The following is a 16,802-nucleotide window of genomic DNA, read 5'->3' as shown; positions in this document are numbered from 1 at the left end:
AAGAAATTTACCTAAAATGATGTTCCAAATTTTCAGCATGTCGCTTGCTTTGCCTGTGATAATTTGTTGTTGCCGTGAAAGCAAGTAAAAGAAGCTGATGAGATATCCAAGGCAGAATAGAGAGATTCGAGTAGAACCAGCAAAAAAGATGAAAGCCATTGTAATCCAGATCATGTATTTAAACAGGAAAGTTTTCAACTGATCAAGCAATGACCTTGACCTGAAAAAAAGAAGCTGATGTCAAAAACTTCATACAAATATCAGTTTATAGCAAGTTATTGCTTATTTTATCAGAAATCTTGTATGGGTTTAACTGTCTGAGAAATACTTTGGCATTAAACATTTATGTCTATCCATGCTACCAGTAAAATAAAAACACATTTTTGGCATAATGGAGGTTCATTTTTGGCACAATGGAGGTTCAACACTTGTATGATTTATCACACAAGGTGGGATGCTTTCATATTTGGTGGTGCACTGAGAATCAATTAATGCTTGGTACCACAGGTACTTTAGGGCTATTTATGATATATCATAGTATGCCAGGCACATTAAAGGCGTTATATCGAATCAAGGCGGTCTCACAAGCATTTCCATAAGGCAAGGCATAGTACAAGCAAAAAATTCTAGCCTGCAGTGGGATTTGAACACAGCAGGAGTATTTCCGGCACTACAACTCACTTTCTCATCAAGAAGCTTTTCTTTGGATTTGAAGCGATTGTTGCATTATCGAGGTCCCTTCCAGTTAGATAACGATTGTCACCTCCGTATTTCATCCACACAGAAGTCTCACGCTCAAAAACAAACAATTGACTGGTGAAGAATAGCAATTGGAAGAAATCGGCTGCAAACGAAAAAGCATTTTCAGTGACACTACACACAGCGTTGCTAAAATAAATAATGTGAAGAGATCTTGCATTTGGCAATTAAAATCTGAGGTCTTAGTTCGGTCATTGGAGTCCTTTCGAAGTCTGCTTTTTTATGAATATTTGTAGTTGTTGTGTTGTAATATTTTAATCAAACCTCACTTTCAGGCAATTTTAAGGTTGGAATAAAGTGTTTTTTACTTTTATTTTAGGTTGTTGTCACAGGAGTTTACTTCTGTGCGGCCCAAATTTTTTAAAGATTACATGCTTTTGATTGGCTCAAAAACATTGTAATGTGAATATTTTGACATTTGCTATTTTCATCAATAGTGGATGACAGGATATATCAAATTTTGCAATAAAAAAGGTTCTAACCGATAAGTGATGTGCTGATTGGAACAATGACATAATCAGGCAAGTACAGCCATCTAATCAGTCGACTCCCTTGTGTGGAATTGGCCCATATTTCCCATGGATATTTGTTGGCTGTAAATAAAACATGCAAATTGATACACCTTACAACACAGCAAAATATTCAACATATCTAGCAATAAGTACTGAGGTTTAGGGGAAAGACAAATGTTTTACGATTTTTGTCTTCTGTGTAAACATTATAGTTTTCCTGTTTGCAGCTTAGCTATCATTATATTTTATATTACATGAATTGGTTTTTTAAGGTACACAATACAAGGTTTTACAAGTTATGACAAAAAAACAGACAGGCCATCATATTTGAGAAACTAGTTTCAACAGTCCATTTGTCATACTCAAATGAAATGTAAAACCAAGAAAAAATGTGAAAATTTTGTGAAAAAATACTCTGGCTGGTCTGTTTCTCACCAACGATTTTATGCTCAAACATAAAGCAGCTTACACTTACATGTACACCAACTAGGAGGCATTCCAAGGCAGATGAGATACTGAGCAACCAACAGAGCAATTAACACTATAATGTAGAACCTCCAGTATCTGGAAAAATGGCATTATAGATCTTGACATAGCTTTTGTAGCAAAATATGTTTGTCTGAAGTAAAAAAGCAAACATATTTTTTGACCTGGCACAAACGATTACATGCTTAGGTATAAGGATCATTACAGGAATTGCAATAAAAAAGGAAATAGTTTTGAGAATTAATTAACATTTCATCACAATTCTGGGTAATAAAAAATAATTTAATATTTAAAAAATTAACATGGTATGGTAATAACAACAAGCTTTTTTATACAATTAGGCAGAATATAAACATAACTGACATATTTTCTAAACTCATAACAGCTTTTAGGATGGAATTCAGTGTAGAAAAAACTAAAAGTTGTGATCATCCAGAATTCCATTTGTTACTTACCTTGACAATACAAGCCTTGTTCTTATTGACATCGATATAATTAATAGCAATGCATAAAGTGTGGCATAAATGTCCATTCTCACCCAAACAGTCACCACTGTCATGACAAAACAGGCCTGCAAATTAAAAATTCATTACAAATACATAAAATAACCAAAAAAAAATAAATTTTTTTTATCACAATCCAATCTAAATTTTAGAATTTTTTTTCTGGATGTTATGAATTGAGTTATTTTTTCTTATTTTTCGCATGATTTTGATGGTAAAATTCTTCATTTTTATATTCTGCTTTGAAAGTGTTAAACAATATTTTGATTTTGAAAAATATAAAAAAAATAATTCAATAATCATCTCTACCTCAACTCCAAATTTGTAGAAGAAATAGTTGAGAAAAAATTTGAAGCATTCCAATAAACCATTATCCACTTCTTTATGAGTAATGCTTGGATAGAAAGCTGTGATGGGTGGAAGAGGCTCGTTACGCCACAACCTTCGCCACTCTTGTCTTCTGGCAATTGTTCGCTCCAGTGCAATCATCAATATTATGGCCAAATAACCCTAAAAAGTATGTAGAATTGCTTGTAGTGGAATAAAAAAATTTTACAATACAAATTCTGGTAGACTGAATATCAAGCAAATTATCTTTCTTATGGCATGAATAAAATTAGAATTTAAAACAATGGTCTGTGCTTTGGTGCTGGTCAATAAAAGAGTCCATCAGAAAGCAGAAACAATATATTATGTGAGATTAACAAAAAGAAATGGATGTGTTATTAAATATTATCACTTAGCATGTGTACAACAAATATGCATTATTTTATTCCAATTTATGCCCGACATAACTGGTCTGTAACACAGATACGTTTATTAACCCAACATTAAGATACAACATTGCCCCTAACATGAAACATCTTTCGCCAAAGGAAGAACACATTAAATGTTTAGGAACATGTCACCACAAGATAAGCTTACCTCAACATGATAGAAGAAGATTGCAGATTGAGGCATTCTGACAAATCCAATCCAGTCAAGCAAATTGCTTGTAGAATTGACAACAGCACCCTGAGTAAGTTTAAAATGTTAATTGGTTGTTGAAAACTATAGTATAAAAAATGGTAAAAAACCTGACAAGATACGCTATGATATTGCCTGGTATACCATGCATATTTCAGCTAAAAATTTAATTTTTTTATGAGGTATATCTCTGGTCATTTTACTGCAGTAGCATGCTGCGTTTAATAGCCCAGATACAAAAATGCTTGTGACCAAGAGCTAAAATCAAATATTATTTTATGGACTACAAAACCAGACAGGCAAAAAAGAGCACAATAACACACAAAAACAATTGAAGAGCTTTTACTGTATGTGGTAAATACAATTTATTGCAGGTGTTTCAACAATCATCATGCGCTGATAATAACAAAACAGATTGTTGAAACAACAGTATCTGTTATATTCAAGCTGGCTGCCAGTTTTGTTTTGAGAAAAATATTTAACGATCCCAGAAGTTAGGATGCATATAAAGTGTATGCCGTATTTAAGTTAATTTACATTAGGGCATATTTTGACATTTGTTTGTTAAATATAAATCAAAGGACATTAAACTATCACCAGAAATGCTAGCAGATGAAACTAAATAGTTTGCTTTTATCCAGGTACCTTGGAATTGAATATGCAGGTATACTGCAGATTTTGATTCAGGTTGATGAATTGCAATTGGTAGAACATTGTGCCCAGCATCACTAGAGACACGTACAATGTTGTCAGCACATAAAGGGGTGTGTGGGTTTTCCTGGCTGGCAGAAGACACACCCACGCCACCACAAGTATCGCATAGATTACTGACACCTGCAAAGGTAAAATAGGGTGGTAAAAGTATTGTGAATTTTTTTCTACACCTATGAGTCTATGGCAGTGGTTCTCAACCTTTTTGCCTTTGCGGACCCCTTTCGGTACAGTCAAGCTTATCTTGGACCCCTTTGAAGGTTTTGGTATTTTTTGTCTTTTTTTTATTAACAAGCAACCCAAAAAAGGTGCAGAATATACCAACCATGTTTGGTCCAGGACCAAAATTTCAATCACTTTGACTGGGCTGCGACATCGGAACTCAATAATAAAGAGCCATTACATTGTGATGTGACGTTGTTTGCCACTGAAAATTTACCTCTGTTGCATCACAATGGGGTTAAAATGTCACAATGCATTTTGGTTTATCGCCTATGAAGAACGATTTTAAACAAGTTTCATGCTATTTTAAAACGCTGAGACATATTTTTGAAATAACGCTTTATCAATATCACTGTCTGCAAAATTAGGAAGTTGTCGCGGACCCCCGGTTGAGAACCACTGGTCTATGGCATGGGTTTGAGATTTTGACCGATTTTTTCTCAGACATGCCAACCAGATATTTGAGTACAATCATGCATCATTAAATATAACAGGAGTGTGGTGACTCTTACAGGTAAAGGAAGTGCTTAAAGGTAATGTAATTAGTCATCAATAGATAGCCCTAATTGTATCAGATCAACCAAACTAAGAAGTCTGATTTAGCACAACATTTTCTGTAAAATCAGATATAACTTCGATTTTTGTTGAAGTATAAAGTAATCTATCTTTCCAAAATGGGAATCAAACCTTACAATATAATTTTTTTTTTTTAAACGGTGCCTAAGCAAGGTAACACATTATGTTATATAGTGTTATGAAACATGTTATAGTTACAAACAGAAACATTAATTTAAATTGTTCATCTGTAACTATGCTTATAAAAATATATGGCCCACAGCAACTATATATATATATATATATATATATATTGTGTTCATCTTTTAATCAGTAATTAATGGACAATTTAACTCATTACAAAGAACAATATTCATATTACAGTGTTAAGATTATTGCATCTAGATGACTACGTGATCGTAAACAACAGATATGAAAAAAAAACTAATATTGATTGTTAAATTACATTGCTGACATTAGCTAATACCTGATGGGCAGCTGCTGCAAACACAGTAATAAATACGAGACGCCATGTGTGAAACTCAAGGGCTCTCAAAGCAAAAGACGATAATTCAGAGAAACTGCTCTTGAGAAATTTCCAAGCTTCATCACAGAACCTCGAAAACCAACCTTTTTTAGGTTGTTCCTCTGAAAAAATAACATTTGTGCAAGTACAAAAAAGGATTCACAAACATTCACAACAAAAGAATAAGGTAGTATGAAAAAATGAGAATATTAATATGTAAAAACACATGATATTTCTCTTTAAACTTTGTTTTGCTACACTTCTATTTTTTGATGACATTTCATTTGACAGATATTATATTTTGACAGTGGCAATTTTAAATGGTAAAATCTTATGTTGTTGAAGTTAATTCAATTAAAATGCAATTTAAGTAAATTTTGCTTCACATTGAATTTTCATGAATACAATTTACAAAAGTGAAGAATTGGTAAAAAAAATTTCCAACAACGAAATTGCACACCAGATAAACTAATACACCATTTAATTTAAAGAAGCATAGCTCAGAAAAGGGAAAAAACAAGCAACAAATCAAGGTAAATTAAAGCAAACAACATGACATGACAAACCTTTAACAACTGACATACCACGATTCAGTTCATTCATCTCAAAATTGTCACCGTCTACTCTTTCACCCGAATGTACACTGCCATCTGGACTGCATGATATTTGCTGTGGTTTGCCGGTCAGCTAAAATGTAACAGTGTGTTACTGATGTTATTTTACTTTACTTTTGAGAGCAAGGCATTACTTTTTTGGCTTTAAAGAGCAAGAAAATAAATTCACTGGATAATTATCTATGTATTATAATACATAAGCTATTGCTGCTAGGTAAATATCAATTTTATATAGCTCTTATAGCAAGTATTTTTATCCGACGTTTCGGCGTCCTATACAGGTCGCCTTCATCAGGGTAAATAACACTGGATAATGTTTACGAACACTTAATACCTACAAGGCAAAATATCTCTAAAACCATCATAGTAGCATAATTATTTGATAGTAAAAATATTATTTTGTGTTTATACATTACTTACATTAATATCTTAACTTTAAAACAAGCAGCCTATAAACAAGTAAATACTGCGCTCGGTTTGGAAACAATTAGTTAATGTAGCAGAGCCAACCAAATATAGTAAAATGTACCAAGATGACAGGTAAACTTTCAGATGCCCAAATTCTAAATTAAGACAAGGTAGGTAGGTAGTTTGTATTTGCACGTAAATGAGGAAGAAGTTACAGCAAAAATATCCATGAAAAACGCAAAGTGCTCAAGTACTTAAAGTGACTAACTAAAGCAGTAATCCGTAAACGATTTATCCATATAAATATGAAAAACATACCAAAGACGTAACCAATTTTAATTTAATACATGTTGTTACATGTAACATTTGCTACACAGAGGGCAAATTTTTCCTTTGGGTAATTAAACACTTGGACAAAACACTATAAGTGTTGAACAAATTGTCTCCTACCTCAAGGAATCGAGCATTGAAATAATGAAGCTGTAGAACCACCATAAGAAGGAAAAGCGCTGGAAGCAAAATCATGATGAGAAGTTCTCCAGCTGTTGTGTATTGCACCAGACCTAGATCAGCCAGTCTAAAAATAATCCATATAACTCATGCATACTGAAAGTGTACTTGAAAAGTTTACAGAAAAACATATATGCCATGAAATGTGTACAATATAATGTTTTGGTAAGTAAGTACATTGTATCATTAATTTACCAAAATACAAAACACAAGCATTTAATGATTTTAGAAGCACAATACTATTTTAAAGTAAATTTTGGATAAAAAAAATTGGGTCCACATTATTGCACAAAATATTGTTGCCAAAAGATATTGAATTTATTTTGTTGTAAAAGCTGGGGTTATTTGTCAAATATCATGTAACACTTCAGCTTTAATTCTACGCTGTTTCACAGAATATTAGTGTCAAAAGAACAGTGATGCATGACAAAGTTAAAGCTGTGGTTTAATGGACCATAAACTGTGGGTTAGGGTGTTGGCTTAGAGAGGAATTTCGCACTACTGTAATAAAAATACTTAACATGAGGCAACTGATGTAACAAAGTTTTACACAAACTAAGGAGAAATTTTAATCAAACAGCAATTGTGTGGTAACCATGTTTCAAAAGCAAACTACCATTAGATGTAGTATGATGAAAAATGTGTATAATTTGTCTTACTGTGTATCATTAAAATGGGTAAAGGACCTCCAGTAACCAGGGAAAGATTTAAACTGGTATGTGTAAACCACAATAAGCACAATCATTGTGTAAGCAACCAGAACTGTCCAGTAAAGTGTCAAAGTTTTTCTCCAAACTAACCAGGAAACCTGAAACCACAAAAGACAAATCAGAACTTTTCGTCATATTTTTACAGAGTCACGGAAGCACGATTTTGTAAAAGCTCGGAAATAGCAAATTTGCACAATAAATCAAAACAAAGATGTTGCAAATCTTATGGTGTTTTAAAATGCACAAGTCAAGCACGAAGTATTTTTACTTTCAATTATTTGTCATACTGTAATTTTAGGTTTGCATATTTTATATTGCATTTAAGATTTCATTGCTAAATGTGTATTTTTCATGTTTATGGAGCTTTTCTGGCAAATGTATTTTTATCCTGACGATTCGACGTCCTATACAGATCACCTTCATTAGGGTAAATGACACTGAATGCGTGTAATACACTTGATATTATGCCTGGCAGCAATAGCAAAAATACGAATATTATAATTTTTTGTGCATAAAACAAACAACTAAGTACAGATTCGACAAACCCAGCAATGAATGCAAAGCTAGGACTTACAGTATAAGTGACAATGTTGAGAAGAAAAAATGCCATATAGATGACTTTGATACCAGTGGGATATCCTTCTGTGCAGATTGCTATGTGAAAACCAACAACAAGGAAAATCCAATATTTGCAAAACAATCCCATAAGCCAGGAAGCCATTTTATCAGTCCAAGTTGAGCCAGAAGCTTGCCCAACTATGACATAAAAAGACTTTGAATAAATATGTGAGGAATGGACAACTTAAAAACTCAGATTTTTTTCTGAATTTTTTTGTAGCAAAGTGCAGAACTATTTAAGCTTTTTAACAAATAAATAACGAATAATTTTGATTACATATCAGGCATGGACAACTTAAAAACTGTATATTTTTGCAATTTTTTAGAAGGTAAAGCACAGAATTATTTGATCTTTTTAATAAATATAACAAATGGCATTTAGGCAATGCAATTTATTTCAATAATCCGGTAATAATTTCCAAGAAAAGTACTTAAGAACATTTGTTAGAAACAAATTTGTTTTGAAAACATTACAATTTAGTTTAACCCCAAGCAAAATAAAAGGCTTGAATAAATTCTATGTCCGGTCATAAATTATTGAATGATTTTCCCCCAAAGCACTGGAAACTAAATGCATTTGCCAACACCTAGATGTGCAATTTATAAATTTCTTCAAAGCTGAAAATAGAAAAAGTTGTTTTCTTAATACCTTCACCCCTTGAGCCTCCATGTTTTCTGATGTAAACAAACTGATGCAGAACCAAAATAAATCCACATAAATACAAAACCTGCAAACAATGTTTTAGTTTCTAAGATGCAATTTTGAGTCAATTACACCATTTCCGCACCACACTTGAGCTTGAAATGTTTTCAAAATGCATTTGGCTTGTAAATTTGAGTACAAGCAAAGGAGTATTTGATAACAGGTATATTGCATATCCCATTTAATTACACAAGATTTGTAAGTACACATGTTTATTGTTATACTCAAAAGCTTGGCAGATTAAAAAAAGCAAGTTACCAGACTCTGTACTTTATGCTATAGACATAAACAGCATACCTTACTAGTAATACCACATTTAAACTTTCACACAGAACATCACTTTTATTTAAACAAAATTAGCACAAAACATAACCAACCTGAGCACCAAGTGGTAAACACGGAATGGCGTAATGTCTCAGACCAAATGCTGCCAAATCTAAAACAGTGGTTTGATTTTGTGCATCGGTTTGATTGATTTTGGTGGGAAGCTCAGACTCATTTAAATCCAAAGAATAGATAAACTGAAATTGCATGATAATTTAAGTAAACAGTAAAAAATGCTTTTTAATGAAAACATAAGAAGGGGTTTTCAGAAATAGGTTGTTATGTATGCGGAGACAATTTTTAATTAACAAGCTAAAATAATGTAATTAATGACAGCATATATTTCCGGGAATTCACAATTTAATTTTTCCTTTAATAACATACATATTATTTAAGTTATTTTTCAGGCCTTACGAAGTTTGTCACACAATAAAACACAAATTTAGTCTACATTTAATGTTCAAAAATACTGCAGGATATTATATACGGATCTGTTCATAAGTTTAATGATGAAAATAACGACCCAAAATAGACATAAAAAAGTGACATGCTTTATTGTTTAAACAGGTGTAACTGATGGGACCCTTCATATTACTGATGTTGGCATGAGCATTTGCTGAAACATTTAAACAATAAAGCATGTCACTTTTTATCTCTATTTGTTTCATTATCAAACTACACAATCAAAATCAAAAACATCAAACCTGCAGCAAAACCAATAACAATCCATACACTGCAATTGCAGGTGAACACATGAGTGTGATTTTTGATCGGTCATTTGTCATCCACAGAATGCATGCTCCAATCAGCAGAACAAATGTCAACCAGCTGTGATATGTTACACTCCATAACTGTGTAAAAACACATAGAGTTTAGTGATGTGGGTAGCAAATAGTGATGGGACGAGTACCCGGTACTCGGTATCGAACGATTTCAGTGGTATCGATACTCGTACTCGTTATCGAAATATTTTGTCTCAGTTTTCGATACCAACGTGCGAGTACCGAAGGCCGATTTACACCATAAGAATACGGGCAACTTTACGCCAATATTTGCTTCTAACAGCAAAAAATCGGGAAAAAGTTCCGCCAGGTTACGTATATTTTTTTCGCTGTCATGTGGTGATAACATTTTTCGGTATGTGTGTGTGCAAGCCTGTACCCCGACCATGGCAGATAAATTAGCCAGTGATATACAACTAAGTACAACACTACACTTAAGTACTCGGTAATCATACTCGGTACCGAAGGTATATACATGTGGTACTCGTACTCGGTATCGGTACTCGCTTCAAAACCTGGTATCGTCCCATCACTAGTAGCAAATAAAGAACCTGAAATCATATGTATCCCTAAATTGAAAGTTTGTTTGCCTTTGAAAACCTCATTTGGAGCAGTGGCCACCAATTTTTTTTTGGCAGAGCAACTTAAAAAATGATAAGTCAGGATGCAGAACTTACATAAGCTCCCAAAAAAGAGCTAAAAAGGGTGAATAATGCATTTTTGATGAAGTTCAGATAATCAATGGGAGCAAAATGTACTAATATTGCAAGTCCTGTCTGGCCTGCCACTGCAGTTTCGTAAACATGTCTTTCAATAAATACGAAAACCTCTCAAATATATTAACAGATGATTATTTGTTTATTATAAGATTGTAGCAAAGTTTCTGTGTCTTCTAAAATTATTTTTTGTTGTTTAAAAAATTAGCGTGCAAAAAGCACGGTTTGGACAAATATATATCCAACCTACCATCATGATGATAAGGGCCACCACATAAAAACTGTACATTTTCACTTCGGCCAGCACTTTTGACATTTTTTGCAAGGTAGTGTCCTTTTTAGGTAGGCCTTCACCATCTATTTCTTCCAATTCTACAAAATTTAGAATGATTATAACAATAATATAAAATGCTATCTAAAGTATACAACTTATTTATTAATGAAAGTTCTGTCTGAATTTTAATTCGTTTTTTTTTTTTTTATTCTAATTTGTTTAAAAACAAGTAATAGCAAAACTATTTGCTACCACAGAACAAACAAATGTTTTTTTGTTCAAAATGAATAAATTGGTACTTTTCAATGTAGTAATAAACACCATGCCCATATGGACAAGCATAAAACAAAGACAGTTTTTATAGAAGAAAAGCTTATGTGAGAATTTTTTTTAATGTGGTCTGATAGAAAAAATAAAAAATTTTGTGGCAAAGTTCATTTTTGAAAAAAATGTGATTTTTATGTTAGGTTTTGAATCTTGTTTAAAACAACAATCACATAATTACCAGGTTCTCCATGAACAGTCTTTTCAATCTGCTCCATAGTGTCATAATTTTGTGGTTGCTCTTCAGATTGTACAAGAGGCTGTAGGTAAAAGTTATGTTAAAACCGGCCAATTTGGCAACAAAATTTAAAATATTGAGTAAGTGTAAAAACGTTAATCAAGCATAAACTTATAAATATGTCCAGCATATTTACTCATGGGCATACCACATACCAGAAGCAACCATGGCCAAATTGGCTAGCTAAATATGTAAACATGGATAAAGATTTTATATCCAGTGTGTTAAATGGAATGTTGGCATCAAAAGTTAAAACTTGGTATGTGATGCAGACCTGACTTTGGATCAATTGAAACTAATCCAAGGGCTTGAATTTCGCTTTTAAATGAAAACTACACATGCAATTTATATAAACTTCTATGACATTATAAAGTGCTACACATATAAATGAGAAAATATAACTAAATATTGTTTTAAACTAAAATAAACTCAAGGCAATCAAATAGTAATGAACGAAAGAGTTATTTTTGCATTGCAGCGATCGAATCAACTGCTTAGCCATTACGAGACACGAGAGCAATAACTATTGTGGCTAAGAAACATGATAGTCCTAATAGGGATGCAGTGCATCGCAGTTTGCAAGAAAAATCTCATCACTGAAGGCAATCAACCACAGAAAGGAAACTGGGCACAAGAACTTCCCAAACCCATCAGTCATTATTTCACTATCACAGTATTCAGTGAACATCCAAGCAACAGCAATGTCTGTTTTTAGGAAAACATGCTTTGCTGTACAAATGTAGTATATGTTTTGGACTATCACTAAACATTTAACTGCTGTATTTATTCCATTGTAAGCCGTGGCTTGTTAAGATTTTTACACTAAATTTGTGTGGCTTACAATCGAGGGTGGCTAGCATTCTTATTTTTTGACACCTTAACATGCTGCTTACAAGTGTTAATATGGTATCTAACCATCAAGTCAATATGGTATGTTGTGCTTTTTGACTTTATGTTTAGGGTGATGCAAAAAGTGTATGTAAGTTTGAAGTGAGACTGTATAATGGTAGAAACAAAACAGATCATTCTACATAACAATACTTGCTCTTGCATTTGTTGCTTACTGGTGATAAAAAAGGAATATTCCAAAGTGTATAATAAAACACTAAAAGATGTCTGTTTCATGTTTCATGTTCATGAAGAAGATTGTTAAAAATGCGAGTTCTAATTTGGTTAATATCAAACAGAAAAACAACTTTCAAATTGCACATCAGCTTTTGTTAAGTAGAGCCAGACTGTGAAATAAAAAAAATGACATTCCCACCCCGAAAGTTAAATAAAAAGCACACCACATGCAAATAAAAAGCCCACTTGTACAGCAGCAACATAATCTTCCCTGCCGTCCAAAGCAGCCTAAAATGAGTCAAGATGTCTATTTCATTTCATGTGTTTTGAAATGAACTTTTAGTCTTTGAAGTATAAAATTAGTAAGCAATAATTTAAAGGTTTTAAAGGTGTTAGGAAAAATCAAACTGAAACCAATTAAACTTGTTAAAAAATCACCCTTTAATTTTTTACCTTCTTTTCGTCATTTGATTTTCTGGGTCTGTGGGCTGTTACTCCATTTTCTGGCGAAGATACTTGTGTGTTCGATAGTATCTGATACCAGAAATGATTTGTGCAGCAAAATTAAAATTTATAGCCATGCTTTGGATTAATATTTCACTTTTTAACTGCTGACATGAAATTAATTGCCTGTGTTTACAAAACTGTCTCTGCATCATGTACTGTAGAGTACATAGTAGAACACGGTGTATTGACGGTGTCCGGTAAAAAGTTAAACAATATTGACAAGCACATGCATAAAAATGTTCTGGTAAAATACAAAAAAATCAAACAAAACATTAAGCTTTAAACAAAACATGTAAAGCATTTTGAAGTTTAATTACAATACTTTTTTAATACATCCAGAAAATACAATTTAAAAAAAATTGTACTGAAGTTCTGTAATTTGTATGACGAAATGTCAGCCATTTCATCCTAGATCAACACTGTTTTACAGAGTACAGACAGTGACAAAATGTAGTTCAAAACTAATGCAAAAAACTTTACTCATTTTTGTTACCTGCTGATCTGAGTAAAACATTCTTACGCCGATCGCCATTAACCAGTGGAGAGTAAAAATACATGCTGGACTGACAAAAACTGTCCATTTGATATTGGCATAGACAAGCAGCTGATATGTGGCAGCACAGTTGGTTTTGATGATTGGCGTTACACCAAACAACCTGTAAAAAACACAGATGTGATAAAAATACGCCTCAAAAAAACCTTTGTTTGTAATATTGTGAGCATAACACTTAAACAAACAGGAGATATCATAAACAATGTTTCCCTTTTAATTTTCAATGTGTCTGGGCATAAACACAAGCTCTCCGAATATTTTGAAAAACACTGTGAGTAACATTACATGTACCAAGCATTCACCACCATATGGCAGGCGTAGACTAAAAAAATCTAGCCTGTGGTGGGATTCAAACCCACGACTGGAGTCTTTTCCGGAAAGTTTATGATGGATTTTATTTCATAAACAGCATAGATTTTTTTAGCCCTAAAAATGTGCCAGCTTAGAACGGTCATTGGTTGCATTATAATAAAACCATTTGACAGTAAAAATACATCTGATTGCTTGTGAAGACTTTAGTGTTGTTGTTTTACCTGGCGTATAAAGATGTTGACACAATATAATGCTGCATGAACGCCATTTGGTAAATATACAGAAAGAGAAGCTGTAAAGATGTGATGACACACATTGCTGCCCTGAAAAAACAATCACACACTTTTATTTAGTGCCAAGACCAACAGCTGTTTTTTGTTCATCAGTTAGCACAACCAATTTTGTGAAAATGTATTTTTTAATTGCTTTGGGAAGTATCTTAATTGTTTTGGGAAGAATTCTTTCTTTAAGTCATTTTTTCAAATTTGAAAAAAAAATGTTTTTGACAGATTGAAATCAATCAAATGTGGGGAAAAAAGTTCATTAAGCATGAAAGTTTAATGAGAGGAAAAGTGCATTACGTTTAAAAGCTCACTAACCTTAATGCAGCCACACTTGGAGTTAACAAAGGTTGATTGAAGGCCCAAACAAATAGAAGAGCCAGAAAAACCAAGAAATATATGGCTGACACAACACTTGGGTAAGCAATTCCTGTAAAAATTATAAGTTTTTCTTGCAAAAATTCTTTCGCTAATTCAATTTACTGCCTAAACTAGGCTTATATGCAAATTTTTTGCTCAGCTAAGCTCATTAACCAACTTTTAGAAACAAAAAGGTCACGTACCTGCAAGGCCCATGAACAAAACTGTGAAGCACATTACGGTTGCATTTCTCAAGTAAATCAATGTTTTATGTTGCTGAGCAGAAACTTGTTGTTCTTCTAGTTCTTGTTGTACAGCCATGTTATTCAGATGGTCTAAAAATCAAAAAGAAATTGTGACAAAATTTATAATTGGGTTTTGTGTTTAACTATTTGTTTTTTACAAACCTGTTGCTTTTTTGACCACAATATAAGTTACAAGTGAAACAATAAAAACCAGCACATCTGGAATCAAAAGTCTAAAAATGTTTCCAACATCCACAACATCCAATCTGCACAACAAAAAACATTGAGTTAAAAAGGTTATTTTCGTGCCGAAAACTTTGTCACAAAATTTATACATGGCTTGTATTCAGTGGTGGGATTCAGCCAGTCCGCACTGGTTCTATCGAAATGTCTAACAAAATTTTATGAGATCAGCGAACCAGTTAGCATTACTGGTTACTGTCAATGGACTTTTTGTAACAGAACCGGCAGAAAAATACGACTTTTGTGATAGAACCGACTGGCAAAAAAATTGAATCCCACAACTGGTTATATTTCAAAGAAAGTTGTTGTGTTGATGTGTACAATGCATATTTTATTTATTTAAAGTTCAATGTCAAGTCAGTTATGAAATGTCACAGACAGATGAAATTGTTAAGAAGAAATGTTGACCCAAGCAACACAACTTTCCAGGAAATGTAACCTTTCTTCTAAACGTCAGGCCCCAAGATTGACAAAGATTTTGACAGCACTGTTTTGATCTTTAAATCACCTACAGCAAACACTTGCTACATACCTTTGAAATCCTGCATATCTTGCAATGCTTTCTGCTGTAGAGCCTAAACAAATACAAAATTTTAAGATAGATGCACTGTAAATACCAAAGACACAATATTTGCATATAGCATAAGTTAGTTTAAAAGTTCAAGCTTCATAATTAAGATGGACAGTGATTGCAAATTGACATGAGTATGATACAATAGACAGCTGAGTCAAAGGGTAGTGGCTGGTGTATTCTCATGGGCATAAAACGATAATTGACATAAAGTTATCACCACCTGTTCATAGAAGAATATGCATTCAAACAAAACTATATATGCACTGGTACAGCTGTTAGAAGAATCGCCATGCTAAAGACACTGGACTTTAAACACCATCTTTTAATCTAGCCTTACTGAAACTATGATATCAATGCATTGGGTTATTATGACAAAAATTAAATTATAAAAGAACTTACAGCCAGATCCAACCAAAGATCCATAAGGTGAAGTTGCTAACAATGTAATTTGAAACCCTACATGTCCAAGGATGAATATGCCGGAAACGATTGCAACTGTAAGGGAACATGCTTTCCAAGATGCTGCAAAACAAAATGATTGGTAAACCATATGTTGAATACAGTAGGAATTAGATATATATATTTTAAAGGAAGTGATTTAATTTTTAAATAATTTTTTTTAAATAGAGTCAATATGTTTTTTCAAAGAACAGTCTGGACACTCAAGCTACGAAAATTTCAGATTGTACTGATAAAGTTGTTTTTGCACTGGTCCATTACAAAACAGCCTTGGGGAGTATTTACAACACAAACATTTCAACCTTACTAGTTCAACTAAATATAAAGCATTAAAGGAATGAAACAAACATATAGCAAATGAGGACAACCACTTTTAAAGTTTAATTCCTTAAATCTACACAATAAATCTTTGAAAACTATTGGCTCTTAAGCAGATAATAACTTGGTTGAAAATTTTTTATTAAAGGTTAGATATAACTTACATCCAGTTGCAGGAGTTAGTCGAGGCGTAAATGGAATAAAAAGCAGAAACAGCAAATAAATGGCCGAGAGAGCATTGTATCTCAAAAGAACACCTAGAAAGAAAACAGGAAGTTAGTTAAATTTAAATACGTAATATTGAAAGCATCCCACTGCTTTAAAAACATGTTTTTTGTGAAAGCGTGGAACACGAACAAAATAAACTTTCGATTGAAAATAATTTCAAAACTGTTTATTGTCAAATTTTGTAAAATTTAAACAC

The 16,802-nt window shown here is 32.8% G+C and overlaps 1 protein-coding gene across 1 annotated transcript in view; it reads right to left on the bottom strand.

Moving 5' to 3' along the window:
* LOC145230361 (piezo-type mechanosensitive ion channel component 1-like) overlaps positions 1 to 16,802 on the bottom strand; it is a 36,498-nt gene that overhangs the window by 19,294 nt on the left and 402 nt on the right. The window contains exons 2-29 of the mRNA XM_080095787.1: positions 16,543 to 16,635; positions 16,001 to 16,123; positions 15,560 to 15,602; positions 14,947 to 15,050; positions 14,743 to 14,874; positions 14,498 to 14,609; positions 14,120 to 14,221; positions 13,527 to 13,689; positions 12,980 to 13,060; positions 12,773 to 12,814; positions 11,405 to 11,483; positions 10,876 to 10,997; positions 9,832 to 9,978; positions 9,181 to 9,324; positions 8,750 to 8,828; positions 8,057 to 8,238; positions 7,432 to 7,580; positions 6,713 to 6,839; positions 5,807 to 5,927; positions 5,202 to 5,362; positions 3,872 to 4,060; positions 3,185 to 3,274; positions 2,570 to 2,770; positions 2,213 to 2,328; positions 1,747 to 1,835; positions 1,242 to 1,352; positions 682 to 844; positions 12 to 220 (exon numbers count right to left, since the gene is read on the bottom strand). Of these exons, the coding sequence (XP_079951913.1) occupies positions 12 to 220; positions 682 to 844; positions 1,242 to 1,352; positions 1,747 to 1,835; positions 2,213 to 2,328; positions 2,570 to 2,770; positions 3,185 to 3,274; positions 3,872 to 4,060; positions 5,202 to 5,362; positions 5,807 to 5,927; positions 6,713 to 6,839; positions 7,432 to 7,580; positions 8,057 to 8,238; positions 8,750 to 8,828; positions 9,181 to 9,324; positions 9,832 to 9,978; positions 10,876 to 10,997; positions 11,405 to 11,483; positions 12,773 to 12,814; positions 12,980 to 13,060; positions 13,527 to 13,689; positions 14,120 to 14,221; positions 14,498 to 14,609; positions 14,743 to 14,874; positions 14,947 to 15,050; positions 15,560 to 15,602; positions 16,001 to 16,123; positions 16,543 to 16,635 (3,474 nt within the window). The remainder of the gene's footprint in view (positions 1 to 11; positions 221 to 681; positions 845 to 1,241; positions 1,353 to 1,746; positions 1,836 to 2,212; positions 2,329 to 2,569; positions 2,771 to 3,184; positions 3,275 to 3,871; positions 4,061 to 5,201; positions 5,363 to 5,806; positions 5,928 to 6,712; positions 6,840 to 7,431; positions 7,581 to 8,056; positions 8,239 to 8,749; positions 8,829 to 9,180; positions 9,325 to 9,831; positions 9,979 to 10,875; positions 10,998 to 11,404; positions 11,484 to 12,772; positions 12,815 to 12,979; positions 13,061 to 13,526; positions 13,690 to 14,119; positions 14,222 to 14,497; positions 14,610 to 14,742; positions 14,875 to 14,946; positions 15,051 to 15,559; positions 15,603 to 16,000; positions 16,124 to 16,542; positions 16,636 to 16,802) is intronic.

The sequence above is a fragment of the Phallusia mammillata genome, chromosome 5 (assembly GCF_965637545.1).
Source record: "Phallusia mammillata chromosome 5, kaPhaMamm4.hap1.1, whole genome shotgun sequence".
NCBI lineage: Eukaryota > Metazoa > Chordata > Ascidiacea > Phlebobranchia > Ascidiidae > Phallusia > Phallusia mammillata.
Note: the sequence above shows the minus strand (reverse complement) of the source record. Positions and strands in the feature narration are given on the sequence as shown.